Source organism: Epinephelus fuscoguttatus, linkage group LG4, assembly GCF_011397635.1.
Source record: "Epinephelus fuscoguttatus linkage group LG4, E.fuscoguttatus.final_Chr_v1".
Lineage (NCBI taxonomy): Eukaryota > Metazoa > Chordata > Actinopteri > Perciformes > Serranidae > Epinephelus > Epinephelus fuscoguttatus.
The window spans coordinates 44863754-44890860 of NC_064755.1; the positions used below are offsets into that span (position 1 = coordinate 44863754).

The 27107-nt window shown below is 41.6% G+C and overlaps 4 protein-coding genes across 17 annotated transcripts in view; 1 reads left to right on the top strand and 3 right to left on the bottom strand.

Moving 5' to 3' along the window:
* Positions 1 to 27013, bottom strand: part of LOC125887019 (E3 ubiquitin-protein ligase TRIM21-like) — a 60546-nt gene extending 33533 nt beyond the window's left edge. The window contains exons 1-2 of one of the 10 annotated variants that reach the window (XM_049573489.1): positions 9932 to 9997; positions 4810 to 4832 (exon numbers count right to left, since the gene is read on the bottom strand). The gene's annotated coding sequence lies outside the window, so the exon portion shown is untranslated. Of the gene's footprint in view, positions 1 to 4809; positions 4907 to 9908; positions 9998 to 26914 lie in introns of those variants that run through there. The other 9 variants (XM_049573488.1, XM_049573482.1, XM_049573491.1 and 6 more) reach the window with 9 other exon arrangements.
* Positions 1 to 27013, bottom strand: part of LOC125887013 (E3 ubiquitin-protein ligase TRIM21-like) — a 35420-nt gene extending 8407 nt beyond the window's left edge. Inside the window, exons 1-2 of one of the 5 annotated variants that reach the window (XM_049573473.1) lie at positions 26938 to 27008; positions 9909 to 9931 (exon numbers count right to left, since the gene is read on the bottom strand). Coding sequence is in view for 1 of the 5 variants with exons in the window: in XM_049573477.1 (XP_049429434.1) it covers positions 7436 to 8404 (969 nt within the window). In the remaining 4 variants the exon portion in view is untranslated. Of the gene's footprint in view, positions 1 to 4809; positions 4833 to 7435; positions 8414 to 9908; positions 10014 to 26914 lie in introns of those variants that run through there. The other 4 variants (XM_049573477.1, XM_049573475.1, XM_049573474.1 and 1 more) reach the window with 4 other exon arrangements.
* Positions 557 to 27027, bottom strand: LOC125887014 (E3 ubiquitin-protein ligase TRIM21-like). The gene is made up of 3 exons (XM_049573478.1): positions 26915 to 27027; positions 23300 to 24589; positions 557 to 1570 (listed from the first exon to the last, which is right to left on the bottom strand). The coding sequence occupies exons 2-3, from the start codon at positions 24578 to 24580 to the stop codon at positions 1175 to 1177; spliced, it is 1677 nt and encodes a 558-aa protein (XP_049429435.1). The 5' UTR covers positions 24581 to 24589; positions 26915 to 27027; the 3' UTR covers positions 557 to 1174.
* gpr37a (G protein-coupled receptor 37a) overlaps positions 13510 to 27107 on the top strand; it is a 30781-nt gene continuing 17183 nt past the window's right edge. The window contains exon 1 of the mRNA XM_049573460.1: positions 13510 to 14890. Coding sequence (XP_049429417.1) covers positions 13931 to 14890 — 960 coding nt within the window. The 5' untranslated portion in view covers positions 13510 to 13930. The remainder of the gene's footprint in view (positions 14891 to 27107) is intronic.

A 27107-nucleotide genomic window follows, 5' to 3' on the forward strand; every position in this document is an offset into this window, starting at 1 on the left:
TACATAGTTTTCACTGGACAGGAAGGAGCTAAAGCTGTCAGACTAATGGAGTGCAGTAAAAAGTACAATATTGACCTCTGAGTACCTTTAATGTGTACCTGAGTAAAGTACTTGAGTTAAAACACTGAGCTACAATCCACCACTGAAAACATATTCAGTTACAAGCAACAGTCCTGCATTTCAAATTTCAGTTAAGTCCACAAGTATCAGCAACAAAATGTACCTAAAGTATGAAAAGTAAAAGTACACATAATGCAGAGTGAATACTGTCAGTGTTATACTGTTGTATTATTCATGTATTAATATGTAAATGCTATCTTGATGTTTTTGTTGCTAATTTTATTCAGCTAATTTTAACTACTTATATACTTGTAGCAGTTTAACATGTAAAAAACTGTCTGACTGTCACGCTACTCTTTGGTACAAACAGCTGTGGACGTGATGCAGTGGCACAGAGGAGGAGAAACTTTCCACATGAAGGCTTTGAAATAATCTTCCATCCTCTGCTTGGAAGTGGTGAATTTACAGCTCACAGATACTTACGACACAGTCTCTGGCTTTTGTTTTGATATGTGGTGTCTGCAGAAAATGTTGCACATTTCTGATCTGTCGTTAGCTTGTTAACTATATTGCATGATTTCCACTGTCACACTGAACGTCCTGCTGAGCCCTGTTCAAACATTAGAGCTGTATATGAAAACAAACACAAAAAGAACGGTTGAATATTCGTATTAAACGGCTGGATCTGATCCAACTGACATAATCGGGTACATGCCTAATTATTTCATTAGACCTTTGAATGTTTTAGAAGCAGTCCTGTACACTTTCCATCATTTTTCACATTATCACTATATAGATTGAGTACATTTGTTTTTGATGATTCAAAGGTCTTTAAGGCAGTTAATGCAGTCATTGGAATAAACAAGATTACATTACATAATATCAGCAGTGGGATTAAATCTTTGTGTTGTAGTAGTAAGTAGCAACGTGACACATCAAAGGAACCATTTACAGAAAAAGAGGAAAAACCACATTGATCAGAATCTAAAAAATCAACAATGTATTCACAGTACATCACCAATAATATACATTTATTACATTAAATGAGAGTGAATCTTTCTGTAGAAAATCAGATGGTTGTTCTACTTTGTCTGACTGACGCTATTAGTTTGAGTTAAAATACAATTCCTCTGATCAAACTGCTCCTACGTGCTTGATTGACAGGAGAGATGATCAGAGGGGCAGAGTTTTTACCACCATCATTATTACAAGGACTGAAGAGTGGGTAGAGTTTCTCAGTGAAGGAGCAGCCAGTAAAGGAGTAGATAAGAGCTGCAGCATCAACATCATAAAAGGAGACCAGACCCTCCTCATAATCCACAAACACCCCCACCTTCTCAGGCCGAGACTTCAGAGAGAGACTAATATCAGGGCCAGCAAGAGCTTTGTACTCATTTTCATTCCTCAACCATATCGTCCAGTAACCATTCTGAGGACTCAGTGTGATCTTTCCCTTCCTGTTGATCGACTCTCTGGCCACTCCTAAATCCCACTTAGTCTTCCCTTTAACCTGAACCTCATAATAAAATCTTCCTGAAGAGAAACTCTGCTTTGCTACGACACTAACACAAGTATCAAACCTCTCTGGATTGTTTGGGAGATTCTTCTTTACATCACCAGTCTCAACTTGTTTTCCATCATCAGACAGGATGAGTTTGGGATGTGCTGTATCGGGATCAAGTGTCACATCCACTGCAGACTGCTGGACCCTCTTCAGCTCGACCTCAGTGAGAAGCTTCTTCATCTGTTTACTGAGCGTCTCCTCCAGCTGACTCACAGCTCTCCTCACAGTCCCCTCATATGAAGGTGGACGGACGCTGACCTCTGTCCAGTCCTTGGTGGGTGGAGCAGTGTCCAGGGACATGAAGCTTTGGAGGAGGTGGAGGTGGTCTTCAGAGCGTGAGAGCTGCTCCACCTCAGTACTCCTCTTCTTCAGCTCAGAGATTTCCTGTTCCAGCTCTTTGATGAAGCCTTCAGCCTGTTTCTCCGTCTTTCTCTGCTTCTCTTTGATCGTGTCCATGAGCTCGGCCTGGCTTCTCTCAACAGACTCCTTCAGAGCGGTGAAGACCTGAACACCATCTGCTATCTCTCTGTCTGCATCTTCCTCACTGAGCTCCACTGAGTGTTTGATCTCCTCAATCTTCAGTTGTCTCTTCTGGATCATCTGCTGAATTTCAGCCTCTGTCTTCCCCAGCTCGGCCTTCTTCCCTTCATATTCTTCTCTCAGAGGAACAACATCATGTGTCTTGTGGTCTAAAACAGTGCAGAGCACGCAGACACACATCTGGTCGGTCTTACAGAACAGCTCCAGCAGTTTATCGTGCTTCAGACACATCCTGCCTTCCAGGTTCTCCACAGGGTCGATCAGCTGATGTCTTTTCAGGCCTGATCTTGTCAGATGAGGCTCCAGGTGAATCTCACAGTAGGAGACCAGACACACCAGGCAGGACTTCAGCGCCTTCAGTTTGGTTCCAGGGCAGACATCACAGGGAACTTCTCCTGGTTTGGGAACTTGTTGCTCTGAGCTGCTGCTGCTGCTGACTTTCTGTTGAGCTGACTGTCTGAACTGAGCAGCCATCTCAGAGATGAAAGTGTTGACCCGCATCTCAGGTCTTTGGTTGAAAACCTTCTTACAGTTTGGACACTGATAGGGGACGTTAATATTCCAGTGTTCAGTGATGCAGGTTTTACAGAAGTTGTGTCCACATGGTGTGCTGACTGGATCAGTGAACACATCCAGACAGATGGAGCACAGAAACTGATCTTCAGTCAGCAGACAGCTGGCAGCAGACATATCGACACTCTGAGGACACAAAGTGAGAAACATCCAAACTGTGATTACATACCTTTTGATTATTTGTTGAATAAAACTATGCTTAGTGGAATATAAGGAGAGTCATCCTGAATTCTCTTGATATATGAATTTTGTTTTGTTTATTAGCTCCACTGTTAACAGCTTCATCATTAAAGTGATGAACACATTAATGCATCAATAATTATAATCCTGTAATATAGTATATTTCTCTGAAACTGGACCTTCTGGGTAATGAGTCATTTTACTTTTGGTACTTTTAGTTTGATGCTAATACTTGTGTATTTTTATTGCAAATCAAATAGTGACTGCAGGACTTTTACTGTAACAAAGTATTTCTACACTGTGGTATTACTACTTTTACTTCAGTAACAGATGTGAGTACTTCTTCCACCGCTGGTTCATATTGATGTAAACTCACACTTAAACCTTGTTGCTGCCTGAAGTGATTTTAATCCATGGTCACGTTCAAGTTTCATGAACACAAACCAAAACTCTTCATCCACTGTTTGTTTGTGTTTCAGTCATCAGATATTGTCTTCATTAATAACAGCCTAATTGCTCCATTCTTCTTCATAGTAATAATGTTTCACTTATATATCAGCCTTTATTTAATTCATGTTTATTGCTCCCACCACAACGTTGCATGTGTCTCCTGTAAATCCCATCTGCACTATGTTTACACATGGTCTCAGGGGCGAAAATCCCATTTCATAGTTGGGGGGGACAATAAACAGTAAAATTTTAGAGAATAATTCCAGGGGGGGACAAGGAAAAAAAGTTGTAGCCTGTCTTTTATACAGCATCTTTTACTGCAGTTTTACTCTTTAATCTTCCTCTATCTCTCCAACAGGCAGAGTGAATATCTATACTTATGACAAATGGTTTAACAACTAAACATTTCCTGCAATTAAACTGGTAAAGTGGTTTATAAACAGTGTGCTGTGAGATCTGCCGCTGCACACCTCACAACCGTGCGTAATAGTCACGCGTAATGACTGCTCCTCGTCCGTTAAACTGCACGTCTTTCATGTTTGTCTCAGTGACAGGTGGAGAGCCTACAGACAGGTACCCATTAGCTACGCTCCATCACAACCGTGCGTAATAGTCGCGCGTAATGACCGCTCCTCGTCGGATAGACTGCATGTCTTTCATGTTTGTCTCACTGACAGGTGGAGAGCCCACAGACATGTACCCATTGCTCCGCCACTAACTGCTCTTGTCCTGTCTTCTCCCTCTTCTTTCTCTCCTGTCCTCTCTATCACTAAACTCTGAGCTTAATCATTAGCTTTTAGCTTAGCAGCACTCGTAATTGAGTAGGCTTTTGAACAATGCAGGAGAAATGTTGCAGACAGTTTATATTATCAGCCTGGGCCTGGGGCTTGTTGTAACAGGAAATGGGATGTGTTATAATTTAGAATTTAAAAAGCCATATAACTCTAGGATGTAAACTATTTTATCGTATTTATCGTCAGAAGTAAAACAGTTGCTAATCAATCTATTATTGTGTCTAAAACGTTATATAGTATGTAAAAACATTACAGGGGAGAGGGAGGGCCGGCGGTTCTCGGGACCCCTTCTCCCGCGGGCCTGGGTTTGGGGCAGTCGGCCAGGCCACCTCCATCACGTAGCGAGGGAGGTGCATGAGGCAGGCCGACTGGCTCTGAGTGGAGCTCAGAGTTCAGACAGTAAACAGGCCTGCAAATTAGCTTGAAGCTAACGCTAGCTGTGACTGTAGTTCAGTCACTGTGCTTTGGTTTTTACCTCTGTTTTGTATTTCTGGCTAAATTCACATGATGTTTTTATTTAAACTGACACATTTCTATGGTAGAATATTATTGAAAGGTAAAACAGATGTAAAACAGTCAGACTGTGGTTTGAACTAAACTTTGTGCAAATATTTAGTGTATTTTGTCTCTGTAGGACAGTGAACTCACCAGTGTTTGTTGCTGAGAAAAACCTGCTGGATTCAGTTGAATGTTTCTTTCCAGAGAAACACAGAGACTCGTCTCCACTGCAGCTCTGCTGTCACTCACACACACTTTCACTTTTACTTCAGGTCATGTGACTTTAAAGCTCTCCTCTTTCACTGTTGCTCCACCTCTCAGTGGGCCGTCACCAAGAGGGAGAGGTGGAGGAAGTATTCAGATCCTTTACTGAAGTCAAAGTACTAATACCACACTGTGACAATACTCCACTACAGGTAAAAATCCTCTCTTCAAATCCTTCCCTCAGTAAAAGTTTGATCAGGAACATTTATTAGAAGTATGTGTAAAATGACTGATAGTGCAGTAAAGTGTTCCCTGCTGTCAGTGTTTTATTCTATCTGATGTTTTTGGATTAATATTCCTGCTGCATTAATGTGTATGTGTCATTTTACTGCTGTACATGTTTCAGGTTGAGCTCATTTGAACTCCTTTATATCCTGTTGGGGAGTTTAATCTACAGCAATGCATCATGGTCTAGAAGATCATCATATGTCTGTAGCGTGGCTGTCCTGTGAGAACCACATATCTCTAAAGAGGCATAAAAACAGCCTGTTTTCAGCTTTGTGACGACGACTTTTCAGCTGATCCAAGAGGGTTTTTAAAGAGTTTATTTAGCTTCAGAAGGAGGAGAATTTTCTCAGCTCATAAAGGAACACTTCATCCTTCAGGTTATCACAAACATTCAGCATCAACACATCTGGAGATACATAGTTTTCACTGGACAGGAAGGAGCTAAAGCTGTCAGACTAATGGAGTGCAGTAAAAAGTACAATATTGACCTCTGAGTACCTTTAATGTGTACCTGAGTAAAGTACTTGAGTTAAAATACTGAGCTACAATCCACCACTGAAAACATATTCAGTTACAAGCAACAGTCCTGCATTTCAAATTTCAGTTAAGTCCACAAGTATCAGCAACAAAATGTACCTAAAGTATGAAAAGTAAAAGTACACATAATGCAGAGTGAATACTGTCAGTGTTATACTGTTGTATTATTCATGTATTAATATGTAAATGCTATCTTGATGTTTTTGTTGCTAATTTTATTCAGCTAATTTTAACTACTTATATACTTGTAGCAGTTTAATATGTAAAAAACTGTCTGACTGTCACGCGACTCTTTGGTACAAACAGCTGTGGACGTGATGCAGTGGCACAGAGGAGGAGAAACTTTCCACATGAAGGCTTTGAAATAATCTTCCATCCTCTGCTTGGAAGTGGTGAATTTACAGCTCACAGATACTTAATACGACACAGTCTCTGGCTTTTGTTTTGATATGTGGTGTCTGAAGAAAATGTTGCACATTTCTGATCTGTCGTTAGCTTGTTAACTATATTGCATGATTTCCACTGTCACACTGAACGTCCTGCTGAGCCCTGTTCAAACGTTAGAGCTGTATATGAAAACAAACACAAAAAGAATGGTTGAATATTCATATTAAACGGCTGGATCTGATCCAACTGACATAATCGGGTACATGCCTAATTATTTCATTAGACCTTTGAATGTTTTAGAAGCAGTCCTGTACACTTTGCATCATTTTTAACATTATCAGTATATAGATTGAGTACATTTGTTTTTGATGATTCAAAGGTCTTTAAGGCAGTTAATGCAGTCATTGGAATAAACAAGATTACATTACATAATATCAGCAGTGGAATTAAATCTTTGTGTTGTAGTAGTAAGTAGCAACGTGACACATCCCATTTACAGAAAAAGAGGAAAAACCACATTGATCAGAATCTAAAAAATCAACAATGTATTCACAGTACATCACCAATAATATACATTTATTACATTAAATGAGAGTGAATCTTTCTGTAGAAAATCAGATGGTTGTTCTACTTTGTGTGACTGACGCTATTAGTTTGAGTTAAAATACAATTTCTCTGATTAAACTTCTCCTACGTGCTTGATTGACAGGAGAGATGATCAGAGGGGCAGAGTTTTCACCACCATCATTAAGACAGGGACAGAAGTATGGGTAGAGTTTCTCAGTGAAGGAGCAGCCAGTAAAGGAGTAGATAAGAGCTGCAGCATCAACATCATAAAAGGAGACCAGACCCTCCTCATAATCCACAAACACCCCCACCTTCTCAGGACGAGACTTCAGAGAGAGACTGACTGAAGGGCCAGCAAGAGCTTCGTACTCATTTTCATTCCTCAACCATATCGTCCAGTAACCATTCTGAGGAGTCGGTGTGATTGGTCCCTTCCTGTTGGTCGACTCTCTGACCACTCCTAAATCCCACTTAGTCTTCCCTTTAACCTGAACCTCATAATAAAATCTTCCTGAAGAGAAACTCTGCTTTGCTAAGACATTAGGACAATAATCAAATCTCTCTGGATTGTTTGGGAGATTCTTCCATACATCACCATGTTTAACTTGTTTTCCATCATCAGACAGGATGAGTTTGGGCTGTGCTGTATCAGGATCGAGTGTCACATCCACTGCAGACTGCTGGACCCTCTTCAGCTCGACCTCAAACAGCTTCTTCATCTGTTTACTGAGTGTCTCCTCCAGCTGACTCACAGCTCTCCTCACAGTCCCCTCATATGAAGGTGGACGCTGACCTCTGTCCAGTCCTTGGTGGGTGGAGCAGTGTTCAGGGACATGAAGCTTTGGAGGAGGTGGAGGTGGTCTTCAGAGCGTGAGAGCTGCTCCACCTCAGTGCTTCTCTTCTTCAGCTCAGAGATTTCTTGTTCCAGCTCTTTGATGAAGCCTTCAGCCTGTTTCTCCGTCTTTCTCTGCTTCTCTTTGATCGTGTCCATGAGCTCGGCCTGGCTTCTCTCAACAGACTCCTTCAGAGCGGTGAAGACCTGAACACCATCTGCTATCTCTCTGTCTGCATCTTCCTCACTGAGCTCCACTGAGTGTTTGATCTCCTCAATCTTCAGTCGTCTCTTCTGGATCATCTGCTGAATTTCAGCCTCTGTCTTCCCCAGCTCGGCCTTCTTTCCTTCATATTCTTCTCTTAGAGGAACAACATCATGTGTCTTGTGGTCTGAAACAGTGCAGAGCATGCAGACACACATCTGGTCGGTCTTACAGAACAGCTCCAGCAGTTTATCGTGCTTCAGACACATCCTGCCTTCCAGGTTCTCCACAGGGTCGATCAGCTGATGTCTTTTCAGGCCTGATCTTGTCAGATGAGGCTCCAGGTGAGTCTCACAGTAGGATTCCAGACACACCAGGCAGGACTTCAGGGCCTTCAGTTTGGTTCCAGTGCAGACGTCACAGGGAACTTCTCCTGGTTTGGAAACTTGTTGCTCTGAGCTGCTGCTGCTGGCTTTATGTTGAGCTGACTGTCTGAACTGAGCAGCCATCTCAGAGATGAAAGTGTTGACCCGTATCTCAGGTCTTTGGTGGAAAACCTCTTTACAGTTTGGACACTGATAGGGGACGTTAATATTCCAGTGTTCAGTGATGCAGATTTTACAGAAGTTGTGTCCACATGGTGTGGTGACTGGATCAGTGAACACATCCAGACAGATGGAGCACAGAAACTGATCTTCAGTCAGCAGACAACTGGCAGCAGCCATATCGACACTCTGAGGACACAAAGTGAGAAACATCCAAATTGTGATTACATACCTTTTGATTATTTGTTGAATAAAACAAAACTATGCTTAGTGGAATATAAGGAGAGTCATCCTGAATTCTCTTGATATATTATATGAATTTTGTTTTGTTTATTAGCTCCACTGTTAACAGCTTCATCATTAAAGTGATGAACACATTAATGCATCAATAATTATAATCCTGTAATATAGTATATTTTTCTGAAACAGGACGTTCTGGGTAATGAGTCATTTTACTTTTGGTACTTTTAGTTTGATGCTAATACTTGTGTATTTTTATTGCAAATCAAATAGTGACTGCAGGACTTTTACTGTAACAAAGTATTTCTACACTGTGGTATTACTACTTTTACTTCAGTAACAGATGTGAGTACTTCTTCCACCGCTGGTTCATATTGATGTAAACTCACACTTAAACCTTGTTGCAGCCTGAAGTGATTTTAATCCATGGTCACGTTCAAGTTTCATGAACACAAACCAAAACTCTTCATCCACTGTTTGTTTGTGTTTCAGTCATCAGATATTGTCTTCATTAATAACAGCCTAATTGCTCCATTCTTCTTCATAGTAATAATGTTTCACTTATATATCGGCCTTTATTTAATTCATCTTTATTGCTCCGACCACAACGTTGCATGTGTCTCCCGTAAATCCCATCTGCACTATGTTTACACCTGGTCTGCACACCTGCCTGGGATGCTGTCAGTGACACAGGAAGGTTGGAAGAGATCACATCAATATGAGTAACATCAGACATTCATCTGAAATCTGATAAATATGCTGTTTGTGCAGGTCTGCATAGTATATGAATATGAAGGATAACTGCATTTCCTCAGGGCTTATTTGGGCTGGCATTAATTGGTCGCCACGGTAACAAGCAACCAATTAAATGTGCCAGCATATGTAAACATGTGGAAACCAGTGTGACTGGTCTGCAGTGGGGAGAGTTAGCTCGTGTTGTTTCACAGATAAAAACAGAGTTCACTGTTAAAGTCGACCTGAAAACTTTAGTTATTCAAATAAAAGTTTCAAAAATAATCAAACTATGTTAAACTAACTCTCCATTACTGTCACATCAAACATCAAATAATAGAACAATACTGCTACACTGCTGCTTATATTGTTATTAGAGTGGAAATATTTGAAAGCAGGCCAAACATTTTTCATTTGCCATGACTGTAACTTCCTGTCTGAGTGGAGCTCAGAGTTCAGACAGTAAACAGGCCTGTAAATGAGCTTGAAGCTAACGCTAGCTGTGACTGTAGTTCAGTCACTGTGCTTTGGTTTTTACCTCTGTTTTGTATTTCTGGCTAAATTCACATGATGTTTTTATCTAAACTGACACATTTCTATGGTATAATATTCTTTATAAGGTAAAACAGATGTAAAACAGTCAGATTGTGGTTTGAACTAAACTTTGAGCAAATATTTAGTGTATTTTGTCTCTGTAGGACAGTGAACTCACCAGTGTTTGTTGTTGAGAAAAACCTGCTGGATTCAGTTGAATGTTTCTTTCCAGAGAAACAGAGAGACTCGTCTCCACTGCAGCTCTGCTGTCACTCACACACACTTTCACTTTCACTTCAGGTCATGTGACTGTCAAGCTCTCCTCTTTCACTGTTGCTCCACCTCTCAGTGGGCCGTCACCAAGAGGGAGAGGTGGAGGAAGTATTCAGATCCTTTACTGAAGTCAAAGTACTAATACCACACTGTGACAATACTCCACTACAGGTAAAAATCCTCTCTTCAAATCCTTCCCTCAGTAAAAGTTTGATCAGGAACATTTATTAGAAGTATGTGTAAAATGACTGATAGTGCAGTAAAGTGTTCCCTGCTGTCAGTGTTTTATTCTATCTGATGTTATTGGATTAATATTCCTGCTGCATTAATGTGTATGTGTCATTTTACTGCTGTACATGTTTCAGGTTGAGCTCATTTGAACTCCTTTATATCCTGTTGGGGAGTTTAATCTACAGCAATGCATCATGGTCTAGAAGATCATCATATGTCTGTAGCGTGGCTGTCCTGTGAGAACCACGTATCTCTAAAGAGGCATAAAAACAGCCTGTTTTCAGCTTTGTGACGACGACTTTTCAGCTGATCCAAGAGGGTTTTTAAAGAGTTTATTTAGCTTCAGAAGGAGGAGAATTTTCTCAGCTCATAAAGGAACACTTCATCCTTCAGTTTATCACAAACATTCAGCATCAACACATCTGGAGATACATGCTTTTCACTGGACAGGAAGGAGCTAAAGCTGTCAGACTAATGGAGTGCAGTAAAAAGTACAATATTGACCTCTGAGATGTAGTGGAGGAGAAGTATGAAGCTGCAGAAAGTGGAAACAAGTACCTTAAATTTGTACTTAAGGAAATGTTGTTGCTGTTCAACCCCACCTCTGTGTGACCAGGCACTGAAGGCCAGCAGCCATGATGAGAGACTCAAACACTGTGTCTGAAACCAGCTCTGCTTTCAGTAGATCAAAGTGTGAAACCCATCAGTCAGAAACAAACCCTTTAATATTCTCTCTTAGTTTAAATGTTGCAGATCAGACTGCTGCAGCAGAGCTGCTGTAATACACAGACTCAGAGCTAGATGGTGCACAAGACCTGTAAGTTTTTGCCCTGTTATTGAATTCATTGAACTTCCCTTTAAATACAACATGTCTTTGCTTGAACTTCATTTCTCCCCAAACTGCTGAGGCACACTGGTAAAGTTTGGCTGTTTGATTCAAAGATTGAGCAATCAAATAATAAACTTTGGAGGGATATTTTATAAATACCACAACTGTGAAATGAATTCCTGCAGGATCATTTAGCCTGTGTGTTTGTATTTATGCTTTTTCTGTAATACCAAGTGTTCCTACAACTATATTAAGTTTGGTCATATCAAACAATAGAAAGCAGTATTCAACTCTTCCTCACTCAGTTTCCTTAAATATTCTATTATGTGTTTCCTACATGTGTAATACAGGTAGTTGTGTAATTTATGAATGTATTATTGGCAGCGTGAAAGGATTACTGAACAGGCCTACAGGGCACAGGCCCAGGGACCCGACGTGTAAGGGGGGAGCCCTGGCCCTCACCTGCATGATGTCACTCATATTGACATGTACTGATCTGCAAAAGATTCAAAATGACCACAAAGGGATGTGAAGGAACTGCAGAGAGTCACAAAGTAACTACATCAGGGGCAAAACAACCTCCCAAAAAAGACAATGAATTATCTTACAGAGACACAACATAATGACAGAGACACAATATACAGGAAGGGGCAAAACATACCACAAAGACCCCAAATCACCTCAAAGAGACACAAAACTATTACTGTTCCATCTGATTTTAAGACGGCCAGAGTTTTACCCCTTTACAAGAAGGCCAGCAAGCTTGGTGAGGGTAATTATAGACCTGTATCTATGCTATGTGTAGTGTCCAAAATTATGGAAAAAAAATCATACATGAACAGATTGAAGAGTACCTACATAAAAATAAGATATTTTATCAGTTCCAGTCAGGCTTTAGAACATTACACTCAACTGAGTCCTGCCTGTTGTTTTTGACTGATAAAATTAGAAAAGAAATTGATCAAGGAAAACTTTGTGGAATGGTTATGCTCGACCTGCAGAAGGAGTTTGACACGGTCAATCATGGCATTTTAAATTACAAATTAAGAGCTCTTGGTTTTAGTGACAGTGCTTTGAAGTGGGTAGATTCCTACCTTACTGACAGACACCAGAGGGTAGACATAAATGGAATGTTATCCATCCCAAAGGCTATGACATGTGGTGTCCCACAAGGGAGTGTTTTGGGTCCATTGTTGTTTTTAGCATACATTAATGATCTGAACTTGGCATGTGCATGTGATTTATTTTTATATGCGGACGATGCGGCATTGCTGGTATCTCATAAGAATAAAGCAACTGTAGAAGATACACTAAGCGCGGAGATTCAAAAAGTAGCGGGATGGCTCTCCGATAATAGGCTTTCCCTTCACCTTGGAAAGACTGAGTTCATTCTCTTCAGAACTAGACCCAAATTGAGAATTTCACCCAATTTTGAGGTAAAATTTGGGCAGTCAGTAATTACGCCAAAAACAAAAGTTTACTGCCTTGGATGTGTTATAGATAATATTTTGTCAGGAGATGATATGGCCATGAAAGCACACAATAAGATTACCAACAGAACAAAATTTCTGGCAAGAAATGCAAATATACTGGATTCAGCAACTTTAAAAACCTCGGCTGGAGCATTAGTACGATGCCATTTTGACTATGCTGCCACCTTCTGGTATAGTGGCACTGGACAGTCTCTTAAAAGCAAACTGCCGACTGCTCAAAACAAGTTAATTAGAGTTGTTTTGAAGCTGCATCCCCGCACTCATTTGGATTCAGTCCATTTCAAAGTGATTAATTTATTAAATGTGGAAAAAAGGGTGGTGCAGATTAAAATGAGCATTGCCCACAAAATAGCTTTTAAAAATACACCTCCCTACCTAAAAATACCTTTTCATACACTGCAGCTTAGCTGTGGTGTGATCTTCCCGTTTCTCTCAAATTAATCTCAAATGAGAGAAATTTTAAATTCAATCTTAGGAAATGGCTGACTAATTGAAGATTTTGTGCTTTCTGGTTCCAAAAAAAAAAAAAAAAAAAGTTTTCTTTTTTAATCTTCATTTTTAAATGAGTGAAGTTTCTTTTGCAGCAGAGAAAGAAAGGGCTGTATTATTTTCCATGGAAAATTCTTTATTTTAAAATGTAATAAATGTGTTGAAATAACTGAGGGGCACTTATTACCAGTGTCACTGCATCAGTATGTCCAAAACTTCTTGACTCTTTAATGAAGAAAAGTTTGTCATATATAGAAATAATGATTTTAGTATAATTCATGATAATCCCACAGATTACAGATCAATGTTTTTACAGATTATTATCGGATCAGAGCAGGTTTGACAGATCACTCCCTCCTCCTCCTCCTCTTCTTCTTCCTCCCTCCCACCCGCCTTCCTCCTCCTCCTCCTCCTCCTCCTCCTCCTCTTGGGTCCTCCTCTGTCTCTCAGACGGAGCTCGGCGTGTCCACCAGCCTCATTTCACCGTGCTGTACCCCGACCTCTGAGCGCTCCGGGGCGGCTGTCTGCGCCGACACTTGATGGGACGAAGGTGGACCTTCCCCGGCTGGGATTTAACCCTCTCCTCCCTCCTCCACTCTCGGCTGCGGAGGAGCTGAACGGTCAGTATTTTTTTCAGCCTAGTTTGGGAGCATTTTTCCACTCTGGTGTGTTTGGTGATGCCTCCAGACTGGAGCCGCTCCGGGACGCACCCAAACCCGACAGGTGCACCTGTTAAACAGGACCAAAGACTATGTGAAAGCTGGCTGCGCGCAGAGATGAAGGAAAACTGAATCTTTTTGTGGCAGTTTGGAGTTTGTATTTTTTTTTTGACTAATTATCAGAAACCAGAGATGGATCGATCATTTTGGAAAACGCAGCAGTTTGATGTCACGGGTTAGACAGAGCCACACGATGCTGCTTCCATTCTCGAGGTTACTGTGTTTGTGGCTGTACAGCGAGGTCGTCTCGAGTCAGCTCAACAGGCAGAAAACAAAGACGACTTTCAGCCCTCATTATGAATCCACCGCCGCTGATCGGAATGCGCAGAGCCGGAGATGGCGCACAGTCATCGGGGAGGACAATGGGGGGACGCGCGGGGCCATTGCGCAGGCCTCGAGGCTGGATACTGTAAACGCGTCTTCCCCTGACCTGCTGGGGACACAGATACCCCGGCGCGCTGTGCGTAAAGGCGACGCGCAAAATGGAGCGCGGCGCGACCGACGGGTACCCCCAGATGGAGCTTTACGCACGAATGTAAATGAGGCCGGTGAGACGCGTAGTGGTGGATGCAGCCCGGGAGAGGTGCTTAAACAAACCCCGCATGGACGCACGTGTAGCCTCGGGAGAACCGGGCACACCCGGCGGCGGAGACGCAGCGCAAAACCCAGCCGGAGGAAGCGGAGCGAGCCGCTGCAGGACGGAGCCGCCATGGCGCAGGAACAAGAGCCCGGACCCCCCTTCGGATTCAACACCAGCGACTACGAGGAGGAGTACTCTCTGCCGGACTTCCCCGACTCCACGCCGCTCGTGCCGGTGGACCCGCGGACCAGACGGAAGCAGGTGAAGAACCCGTTCTACCCGCTCACCGCAGAGTCGTACGGTGCGTACGCGATCATGCTCACCGCCGCCGTCATCTTCAGCGTGGGCATCATCGGGAACGTGTCGCTCATGTGCATCGTGTGTCACAACTACTACATGAGGAGCATCTCCAACTCGCTGCTGGCCAACCTCGCGCTCTGGGATTTCGTCATCATCTTCTTCTGCCTGCCGCTCGTGGTGTTCCACGAGCTCACCAAGGACTGGCTGCTGGGGGAGTTCTCGTGCAGGATCATCCCCTACCTGGAGGTGAGAGGGGAGGGGGGAGGGGTTGGTGCTGCTCAGTGTGCATGACTTACATGTCAGGTGGGAGCAGGTCTGACAGCTGTTGATGGATGCTGATGAGAACACACGGTTTCAAACACCTTAAACAACAGTGTACACTGTATTTGAACCATACATTAACAATACAAGTAAGTCAAACATTGCACAGCTTCAGAACTCATATGTGAAATGCAGATTAAAAGGTGCGTAATATTCCACCTGTTCATCCTGACCATTCAAAGATCCTGACCAGTGATATGGGGCAAACTCCACAGTCCTAGTTCTGTGCAAAAGCACTCACCAGTCTGAGTTAATCAGATCAAAAGTGCGTCTTTCAAAGTTAGTTTTTCTCCTGGAGTCTCCTTGGTGAGCTGTGATGGAAGGAAAGTAACACAAAGATGAAACATTTGTAAGGTGAACTTTAATCTCTCTGAGGGGCAGTCTGAGATACAGACAGTAGTCACGAGTACAACAAAACACACAGTATCCAGAATCATGGACATTAACGGTCACTGCTGGTTAGGGTAGGTGATAGCAGACGGGACAAAAGACACATCTGTTACACTTAGTGTTGCAATTACGGAGGCAAAACTTCCGCCCTGGAAGCATCTGAAAGTTGGAGGGGATGTTGAGAGTCTGAGACAATCGACCAAGCTTTAGAACTGAGCCTCTCCTCAAACACATCCTGCAGGTTGTTAAAAGTAACACCAGTGATCTTACAGCACAACTTCAGCACTGCTTCCAACTTGTCCTTGTTTTTCAGGCTCAGATCACCAAACCAACAGACAGTGTTAAAAGAATAAAACACACTTGATAAAAGCAGAATAGAACATTTTCATGATTGTCCTGTCTACATAAAAACTCCTCAGCTTCCTTAAGAAGAACAGCTGTTGGTTTCCCTTCTTACAGATGCCGTCAGTGTTCACATCAAAGTTCAACTTGTCATCTACGACAGTGGTCCAATACTTCCACTGCTGCCACCGGCTCCCCCTCCATCACACAAGGAGCAGGAAGGCAGGGCCTCCTCTGAAAGTCAGTAAACATCTCACTGGTCTCAGACACATTAATGAGGAGGAAAGATTGTTCACATGTTGTACTGTGATGACTGGAACTATGTAAATAAACATACTTATTATATTTCATATCTGGCACAATTTCCCTCTAAATCCTGCACACTGGAGTTTTAAAACAACCCTCACATGCCCATATGTATGTTGAATGAATCATCAGTTATAGTTTATGTTCCTCCTGGTTGTATCGGCCCTGAAGAGATCTGCTCCTGATGTGAGTGAAGGTGGACAACATCTACTTTTGTCTTTGCTCTGTGTGGAAAAAAATACATATTTCTTAAGTTTTATGGCCAAATTCTCTCCTTTTCATCCTGCACCACAGCTCAGCAACGAGACTTGGCACCAAAAAGACTCCATATTATCTTCAGCTGAACTTCAGCACGCATTATTTCAGGATTTGTCACCCATCAGTCATTAGATTCACTGTATGAAGGGATTTCCTTCCAGCGAGAATGAACAGGAGGAACAATCACAGCCACCAAACAAATGTAGTATATACATATTATATGTATACATTTATAGACTCAGAAAAAATGTGACCTTTGCCTTTAAATCAGGATCTTTAACTAACCTCAACCACACTGTATAATAACAATAATAAACTGTATTTATATAGCATAGCATTTATAGAGGTTGCAAAGTGCTTCACAGGGAAAATCAGAAGAAATAAAAACAGCACAGGGGTCATAAAACACCGGGGGGATAAAGTAGTGAAGTTAAAAATGATCAAACCAGCCACATATTAAAAATTCAGAAACTCTTTCCTATCATAGAGTGTTTAAAGAATGGATTTAACTGTAGTTTCCATGCACATGTGACAAGAATTCATTGTTATGAAGTCTGCTAACAAGATAAAAATGTTTTTACACCACTTCATTTGATATTTTTAAATTCAAAGAACTAAGTGTCAGAACTAGATTAAATTTAGAATTGAAACTAAATATTTTACAGCTCAGTTTGTTTTACATCCAGTTCCTGTTGAAATTTGTGCTGCAAACAAATCTGTTGTTTTCTGTATCAGTTGGAACAAACTCTGTGAAAGTTTTCTGGTGGAAAAAACTCCAAAAGCACATTTCCCCTGTAAATACTCCTGCACTGTCCAACACCTCCTATCAGCACCAATTAGACTAATGACTGTCAATCACACATGAAAGAAGAAGCAGGCGGAGCAGTGTCCCAGTTTGGACCTGCTTTTTGTCTGTGAATAAAAACAGAGACAATCAGGCTTAAAACCAGCATCTGAACCAGGAAATAAAGACAACAACATTTAGGTAAAGAAACAACAGAATCAATTAACAGACATTTCTAAGAGATAAAACATACATGATTAATGCGTATTGAGCAACACATTCACGACCTTCAGTGTCCTTCACCTTTTAAAGACATAGGAAGAGAAACACAGTCGGCAGAATAAATGTTGGCGTTGTACATTTCTGCAAACTATAGATGTGTTCGACTGGTGCTGCAGAAAGTTTGTTTTACTTTTCAACAACTCTGTGGGTAACATGTGGCTGTGTTGAGGCACAGAACCACATAGGTATGGTTCAGAAAAGATCATGTTTTGGCTTAAAATACCTGTTTTTCGTGGCACTGTACTGACAGGGAATGCAGCAAATTCTTGGTAAAAAACAACCGCATTTTGTGGCACTATTCCCGCTGAAAACACGGTGACGGGTCGCTAGAAAACCCCACAGATTGGGGCCGCTGGAAACACAGCAATGACTTGCTAACTCACAATAGCTTTTTGTGGCACTATCCATGAAAAGAGTGACGGGTCAATGAAAAGCAACCATGTTTGATGGCTAAAAAGCCGCCAGAAACAGCAAAGACTTGCTAAAAAAACAGTTGGTTTATTTGTGTGTTGGTCTCGAGCAGTGGTCTGCAGCTTGGCAGGCGTCTCACCAAGTTCTCAAGTCAGCTCGTATAATAGGTCACTTTAGAAACATGGATATGATACGTATGAAATATACATCCATGGTATGTATCTGTGGTTGGTAGAAATGTACAATGCCCACTTTTCTTTGCTTCAAAAAGAGTCCAACACAGGTTAACCACATTCATCATCATGAGTCATTCAGCATTTCTCTGTCAAAGTGCTGAAAGTGAGTTCAGGTGTGTGATGTCGATCTCGTGTTCACGTCAGGTGAGCGTCCGTGGATGGATTTGTGTCTGACAGAGTACCGAGCAGAGGACGACAAGGGAGAGAGCCAAACCTGTTATCAGATCTGCCACAGCACCATCACCAAACCACGCTCTGCACGGTCCGACCCCGACCCAGCCTGAACCGCCTGTGGGTCAAAGGTCAACCAGAGTCCTGCACAAAGACAAACTGTTTCTACCTGTTTCTCTTTTAGTCATTTTGTATTTAACATTTTTTCTGGTTTTTATTTGTATTTATTGTGTAAAACAAAATGAATGTACATAAAAAGGTGAAAAATGTATAAAACTGCTGACTGATGTGAGTGAATCAATAAAGTGTTGACTTGTTACTATAAAGCTTTCAGTCAGGGACTGTTGAGGTCTGATCTGTGGTGTTACTGCGCCATCTGCTGGTCAGCTGACATGATGCACTTTATAAAAGACCTGTTTTTCATCCAATAATATACAGATACAGCAAAGGACTCTGGTCTTTGAACGCCTATTTTTCATATACTTATTTGAATCTTTCTTTATCCTTTAAAGCAGGAAGCTGCCTGCCCTGGTTGTTGACCAGAGCGAGGATGAAGGTGATGTTGGAAACCTGTAGGACATTTTGTGTGTGTGTGTGTGTGTTTCAGTTTTCTGTCTGTTTTTACCTTCACTTGTGTTTCTTCTGTTTTCCAGAAGACACATGTTGAACACAGTCCTCCCTGGAGAAGAACAACATCTGCGTTCCCAAACCAGAGCGAGGTGGTCAGTAAAGATCAAATCATGAGTGCACAGTGGGAAGTATTCAGATCCTTTACTCAAGTCAGGTCAGCATCAACACATCTGGAGATTCAATTCAATTCAATTCAATTTTATTTATAAAGCCCAATATCACAAATCACAATTTGCCTCACAGGGCTTTACAGCATACGACATCCCTCTGTCCTTAAGACCCTCACAGCGGATAAGGAAAAACTCCCCAAAAAAAACCCTTTAACGGGGGAAAAAAAAACGGTAGAAACCTCAGGAAGAGCAACTGAGGAGGGATCCCTCTTCCAGGACGGACAGACGTGCAATAGATGTCGTACAGAACAGATCAACATGATAAATTAACAGCAATCCATATGACACAGGGAGAGAGAGAGAGAGAGAGAGAGAGAGAGAGAGAGAGAGAGAGAGAGCGAGAGATATGCAGGTAATGACAGTATCTTACAACAACATTAATGGAAGTAATAATATTATAGTTATAGTTCTGGTTACTGCGGTACAATATGTTGAAAGTATGTATTAATATCTGGCAGTATACATGTGTGACAATAATCATATGTGTATAATAACAGAAGAAGTATGACTAATGACTAATGATGGCAGCAGCAGCAGGAGGCATCTGGCGGGACCACGGCAGCAGCACAACCACACACGTCACGCTGTCCAGGCACCGCTGTGATATGAGTTAATCTGAGAGACAGTGGAGCACAAAGGCTCCGGAGAAGAAGCCGAGTTAGTGACATCCAGAATGGCCGGGTTAGCTAGATGCAGTAATAGGATACGAGAGAGAGAGAGAGAGAGAGAAGGAGAGAAGGGGCCCGGTGTATTATAGGGGGTCCTCCGGCAGACTAGGCCTAAGTCAGCCTAACTAGGGGCTGGTACAGGGCAAGCCTGAGCCAGCCCTAACTATAAGCTTTATCAAAGAGGAAAGTCTTAAGTCTAGTCTTAAATGTGGAGACGGTGTCTGCCTCCCGGACCGTAACAGGAAGATGATTCCACAGGAGAGGAGCCTGATAGCTGAAGGCTCTGGCTCCTGATCTACTTTTGGAGACTTTAGGGACCACGAGTAACCCTGCGTTCTCAGAGCGCAGTGTTCTGGTGGGATAATATGGCACTATGAGCTCTCTAAGATATGATGGAGCTTGACCATTTAGAGCTTTATAAGTTAACAGTAGGATTTTAAATTCAATTCTGGATTTTACAGGGAGCCAGTGCAGAGAAGCTAAAACAGGAGAGATATGATCGCGTTTCTTAGTTCCTGTTAGTACACGTGCTGCTGCATTCTGAATTAGCTGGAGAGTTTTTAAGGACTTACTAGAGCTACCTGATAATAGAGAGTTACAGTAATCCAGCCTAGAGGTAACAAAAGCGTGGACCAATTTTTCTGCATCTTTGCGGGTCAGGATAGGCCTAATTTTCGCAATATTACGCAGATGAAAAAATGCAGTCCGTGAGGTTTGCTTTAAATGAGAATTAAAAGACAAATCTTGATCAAATGTTACTCCGAGGTTTCTTACGGTAGTGCTAGAGGCCAGAGCAATGCCATCTAGAGAAACTATGTCATCAGATAAAGAGTCTCTGAGTTGTTTGGGGCCAAGAACAATAACTTCAGTTTTGTCTGAATTTAACATCAGGAAATTGGTGCTCATCCAAGTTTTTATGTCTTTAAGGCAATTATGGAGTTTAGTTAATTGATTGCTTTCTTCTGGCTTCATTGATAAATACAACTGAGTATCATCCGCATAACAATGGAAATTTATAGAGTGATTTCTAATGATGTTACCTAACGGAAGCATATATAGAGTAAACAGGATTGGTCCGAGCACAGAACTCATGGAACTCCAAAACAAACTTTAGTCGTAAGGATGGTTCATTGCGAACGTCCAACAAATTGAAAACGATCAGATAAATAAGATTTAAACCAGCTTAGTGCTGAACCTTTTAAGCCAATTAAGTGATCCAGTCTCTGCAGCAGAATTTGATGGTCAATTGTGTCAAACGCCGCACTAAGATCTAATAAAACAAGTACAGAGACGAGTCATTTGTCTGAAGCAATCAGAAGGTCATTTGTAATTTTAACTAGAGCTGTCTCAGTGCTATGATGCACTCTAAATCCTGACTGAAATTCCTCAAATAAATTATTATCATGGAGAAAATCACACAGCTGGTCTGCGACTACTTTCTCAAGGATCTTTGACATAAAGGGAAGATTAGATATTGGTCTATAGTTGGCTAACACCTCTGGATCCAGGGTGGGCTTTTTTAGTAGAGGTTTAATTACAGCTACCTTAAAAGACTGTGGTACATAGCCTGTTAATAAGGATATATTGATCATATCTAATATATGAGTGTTAACTGTAGGTAAGACCTCCTTAAGTAGCCTAGTTGGGATGGGGTCTAAGAGACACGTTGATGATTTGGATGAAGAAATCACTGCAGTCAATTCTTGAAGAGAAATTGGGGAGAAGCAATCTAAATATATATTAGATTTTACAGCTGTGTTTGAGGTTAGATAGGTACTATCTGAGGACAGGAGGTCATGAATTTTGCCTCTAATAGTTAGAATTTTGTCATTAAAAAAGCTCATAAAATCATTACTGCTAAGGGCTAAAGGAATACAAGGCTCAATAGAGCTCTGACTCTCAGTCAGCCTGGCTACAGTGCTGAAAAGAAACCTGGGGTTGTTCTTATTGTCTTCTATTAGAGCTGAGTAATAGTTTGCTCTGGCATTGCGGAGGCCCCTCTTATAAGTTTTGAGACTGTCTGTCCAGATTAAACGAGATTCTTCCAGTTTGGTTAATCGCCAATTCCTTTCAAATTTTCGCGATATTTGTTTTAACTTACGGTACATAACTTACAGATACATGCTTTTCACTGGACAGGAAGGAGCTAACGCTGTCAGACTAATGGAGTGCAGTAAAAAGTACAATATTGACCTCTGAGTACCTTTAATGTGTACCTGAGTAAAGTACTTGAGTTAAAATACTGAGCTACAATCCACCACTGAAAACATATTCAGTTACAAGCAACAGTCCTGCATTTCAAATTTCAGTTAAGTCCACAAGTATCAGCAACAAAATGTACCTAAAGTATGAAAAGTAAAAGTACACATAATGCAGAGTGAATACTGTCAGTGTTATACTGTTGTATTATTGATGTATTAATATGTAAATGGTATCTTGATGTTTTTGTTGCTAATTTTATTCAGCTAATTTTAACTACTTATATACTTGTAGCAGTTTAATATGTAAAAAACTGTCTGACTGTCACGCGACTCTTTGGTACAAACAGCTGTGGAGATGCAGTGGCACAGAGGAGGAGAAATTTTCCACCTTAAGGCTTTGAAATAATCTTCCATCCTCTGCTTGGAAGTGGTGAATTTACAGCTCACAGATACTTAATACGACACAGTCTCTGGCTTTTGTTTTGATATGTGGTGTCTGAAGAAACTGTTGCACATTTCTGATCTGTCGTTAGCTTGTTAACTATATTGCATGATTTCCACTGTCACACTGAACGTCCTGCTGAGCCCTGTTCAAACGTTAGAGCTGTATATGAAAACAAACACAAAAAGAATGGTTGAATATTCGTATTAAACGGCTGGATCTGATCCAACTGACATAATCGGGTACATGCCTAATTATTTCATTAGACCTTTGAATGTTTTAGAAGCAGTCCTGTACACTTTCCATCATTTTTCACATTATCACTATATAGATTGAGTACATTTGTTTTTGATGATTCAAAGGTCTTTAAGGCAGTTAATGCAGTCACTGGAATAAACAAAATTACATTACATAATATCAGCAGTGGGATTAAATCTTTGTGTTGTAGTAGTAAGTAGCAACGTGACACATCAAAGGAACCATTTACAGAAAAAGAGGAAAAACCACATTGATCAGAATCTAAAAACTCAACAATGTATTCACAGTACATCACCAATAATATACATTTATTACATTAAATGAGAGTGAATCTTTCTGTAGGAAATCAGATGGTTGTTCTACTTTGTGTGACTGACGCTATTAGTTTTAGTTAAAATGGAATATACCTTGGTAAATTACTCATGTGTTTGATTGACAGGAGAGATGATCAGAGGGGCAGAGTTTTTACCACTATCATTAAGACAGGGACTGAAGAGTGGGTAGAGTTTCTCAGTGAAGGAGCAGCCAGTAAAGGAGTAGATAAGAGCTGCAGTATCAACATCATAAAAGGAGACCAGACCCTCCTCATAATCCACAAACACCCCCACCTTCTCAGGCCGAGACTTCAGAGAGAGACTGACTGAAGGGTCAGCAAGAGCTTTGTACTCATTTTCATTCCTCAACCATATCGTCCAGTAACCATCCTGAGGAGCTACTGCGATCTTTCCCTTCCTGTTGATCGACTCTCTGGCCACTCCTAAATCCCACTCAGTCTTCTCTTTAACCTGAACCTCATAATAAAATCTTCCTGAAGAGAAACTCTGCTTTGCTAAGACACAGGCACAACAATCAAATCTCTCTGGATTGTTTGGAAGATTCTTCTCTACAGCACCATGTTTAACTTGTTTTCCATCATCAGACAGGATGAGATAGGGCTGTGCTGTATCAGGATCGAGTGTCACATCCACTGCAGACTGCTGGACCCTCTTCAGCTCGGCCTCAGTGAGAAGCTTCTTCATCTGTTTATTGAGCGTCTCCTCCAGCTGACTCACAGCTCTCCTCACAGTCCCCTCATATGAAGGTGGACGGACGCTGACCTCTGTCCAGTCCTTGGTGGGTGGAGCAGTGTTCAGGGATGTGAAGCTTTGGAGGAGGTGGAGGTGGTCTTCAGAGCGTGAGAGCTGCTCCACCTCAGTGCTCCTCTTCTTCAGCTCAGAGATTTCCTGTTCCAGCTCTTTGATGAAGCCTTCAGCCTGTTTCTCTGTCTTTCTCTGCTCCTCTTTGATCGTGTCCATGAGCTCGGCCTGGCTTCTCTCAACAGACTCCTTCAGAGCGGTGAAGACCTGAACACCATCTGCTATCTCTCTGTCTGCATCTTCCTCACAGAGCTCCACTGAGTGTTTGATCTCTTCAATCTTCAGTCGTCTCTTCTGTATCATCTGCTGAATTTCAGCCTCTGTCTTCCCCAGCTCGGTCTTCTTTCCTTCATATTCTTCTCTCAGAGGAACAACATCATGTGTCTTGTGGTCTAAAACAGTGCAGAGCATGCAGACACACATCTGGTCGGTCTTACAGAACAGCTCCAGCAGTTTATCGTGCTTCAGACACATCCTGCCTTCCAGGTTCTCCACAGGGTCGATCAGCTGATGTCTTTTCAGGCCTGATCTTGTCAGATGAGGCTCCAGGTGAGTCTCACAGTAGGATTCCAGACACACCAGGCAGGACTTCAGGGCCTTCAGTTTGGTTCCAGTGCAGACGTCACAGGGAACTTCTCCTGGTTTGGAAACTTGTTGCTCTGAGCTGCTGCTGCTGGCTTTCTGTTGAGCTGACTGTCTGAACTGAGCAGCCATCTCAGAGATGAAAGTGTTGACCCGCATCTCAGGTCTTTGTTGGAAAACCTCTTTACAGTTTGGACACTGATAGGGGACATTAGTACTCCAGTGTTCAGTGATGCAGATTTTACAGAAGTTGTGTCCACATGGTGTGGTGACTGGATCAGTGAACACATCCAGACAGATGGAGCACAGAAACTGATCTTCAGTCAGCAGACAGCTGGCAGCAGACATATCGACACTCTGAGGACACAAAGTGAGAAACATCCAAACTGTGATTACATAGCTTTTGATCATTTGTTGAATAAAACCAAACTATGCTTAGTGGAATATAAGGAGAGTCATCCTGAATTCTCTTGATATATTATATGAATTTTGTTTTGCTTATTAGCTCCACTGTTAACAGCTTCATCATTAAAGTGATGAACACATTAGTGCATCAATAATTATAATCCTGTAATATAGTATATTTCTCTGAAACTGGACGTTCTGGGTAATGAGTCATTTTACTTTTGGTACTTTTAGTTTGATGCTAATACTTGTGTATTTTTATTGCAAATCAAATAGTGACTGCAGGACTTTTACTGTAACAAAGTATTTCTACACTGTGGTATTACTACTTTTACTTCAGTAACAGATGTGAGTACTTCTTCCACCGCTGGTTCATATTGATGTAAACTCACACTTAAACCTTGTTGCAGCCTGAAGTGATTTTAATCCATGGTCACGTTCAAGTTTCATGAACACAAACCAAAACTCTTCATCCACTGTTTGTTTGTGTTTCAGTCATCAGATATTGTCTTCATTAATAACAGCCTAATTGCTCCATTCTTCTTCATAGTAATAATGTTTCACTTATATATCAGCCTTTATTTAATTCATGTTTATTGCTCCCACCACAACGTTGCATGTGTCTCCTGTAAATCCATCCTGCACTATGTTTACACATGGTCTCAGGGGCGAAAATCCCATTTCATAGTTGGGGGGGACAATAAACAGTAAAATTTTAGAGAATAATTCCAGGGGGGGACAAGGAAAAAAAGTTGTAGCCTGTCTTTTATACAGCATCTTTTACCGCAGTTTGATGCTTTAATCTTCACTCTATCTCTCCAACAGGCAGAGTGAATATCTATACTTATGACAAATGGTTTAACAACTAAACATTTCCTGCAATTAAACTGGTAAAGTGGTTTATAAACAGTGTGCTGTGAGATCTGCCGCTGCACACCTCACAATCGTGCGTAATAGTCACGCGTAATGACCGCTCCTCGTCCGTTAAACTGCACGTCTTTCATGTTTGTCTCACTGACAGGTGGAGAGCCTACAGACAGGTACCCATTAGCTACGCTCCATCACAACCATGCGTAATAACCGCTCCTCGTCGGATAGACTGCATGTCTTTCATGTTTGTCTCACTGACAGGTGGAGAGCCCACAGACATGTACCCATTGCTCCGCCACTGACTGCTCTTGTCCTGTCTTCTCCCTCTTCTTTCTCTCCTGTCCTCTCTATCACTAAACTCTGAGCTTAATCATTAGCTTTTAGCAGCACTCGTAATTGAGTAGGCTTTTGAACAATGCAGGAGAAATGTTGCAGACAGTTTATATTGTCAGCCTGGGCCTGGGGCTTGTTGTAACAGGAAATGGGATGTGTTATAATTTTAGAATTTAAAAAGCCATATAACTCTAGGATGTAAACTATTTTATCGTATTTATCGTCAGAAGTAAAACAGTTGCTAATCAATCTATTATTGTGTCTAAAACGTTACATAGTATGTATAAACATTACAGGGGAGAGGGAGGGCCGGCAGTTCCCGGGACCCCTTCTCCCGCGTGCCTGGGTTTGGGGTGGTCGGCCAGGCCACCTCCATCATGTAATGAGGGAGGTGCATGAGGCAGGCCGACTGGCTCTGAGTGGAGCTCAGAGTTCAGACAGTAAACAGGCCTGTAAATGAGCTTGAAGCTAACGCTAGCTGTGACTGTAGTTCAGTCACTGTGCTTTGGTTTTTACCTCTGTTTTGTATTTCTGGCTAAATTCACATGTTGTTTTTATCTAAACTGACACATTTCTATGGTATAATATTCTTTATAAGGTAAAACAGATGTAAAACAGTCAGATTGTGGTTTGAACTAAACTTTGAGCAAATATTTAGTGTATTTTGTGTCTGTAGGACAGTGAACTCACCAGTGTTTCCTCAGGGCTTATTTGGGCTGGCATTAGTTGGTTGTCAAGGTAACAAGCAACCAATTAAATGTGCCAGCGTATGAAAACATGTGGGGAAACCAGTGTGACTGGTCTGCAGTGGGGAGTGTTAGCTCGTGTTGTTTCACAGATAAAAACAGAGTTCACTGTTAAAGTCGACCTGAAAACTTTAGTTATTCAAATAAAAGTTTCAAGAATAATCAAACTATGTTAAACTAACTCTCCATTACTGTCACATCAAACATCAAATAATAGAACAATACTGCTACACTGCTGCTTATATTGTTATTAGAGTGGAAATATTTGAAAGCAGGCCAAACATTTTTCATATGAACCTTTGAAACCTCTGTAGGACAGTGAACTCACCAGTGTTTGTTGCTGAGAAAAACCTGCTGGATTCAGTTGAATGTTTCTTTAGAGAGAAACAGAGAGACTCGTCTCCACTGCAGCTCTGCTGTCACTCACACACACTTTCACTTTCACTTCAGGTCATGTGACTGTCAAGCTCTCCTCTTTCACTGTTGCTCCACCTCTCAGTGGGCCGTCACCAAGAGGGAGG

Coding starts and splice junctions, on each gene's coding strand:
- LOC125887014 (XM_049573478.1), bottom strand. CDS start 24,580: ATGTCTGCTGCCAGCTGTCTGCTGACTGAAGATCAGTTTCTGTGCTCC. Junction 1,571..23,299: donor GATTTTATTATGAGGTTCAG/GTTAAAGAGAAG, acceptor TATGAGGTTCAG/GTTAAAGGGAAGACTAAGTG.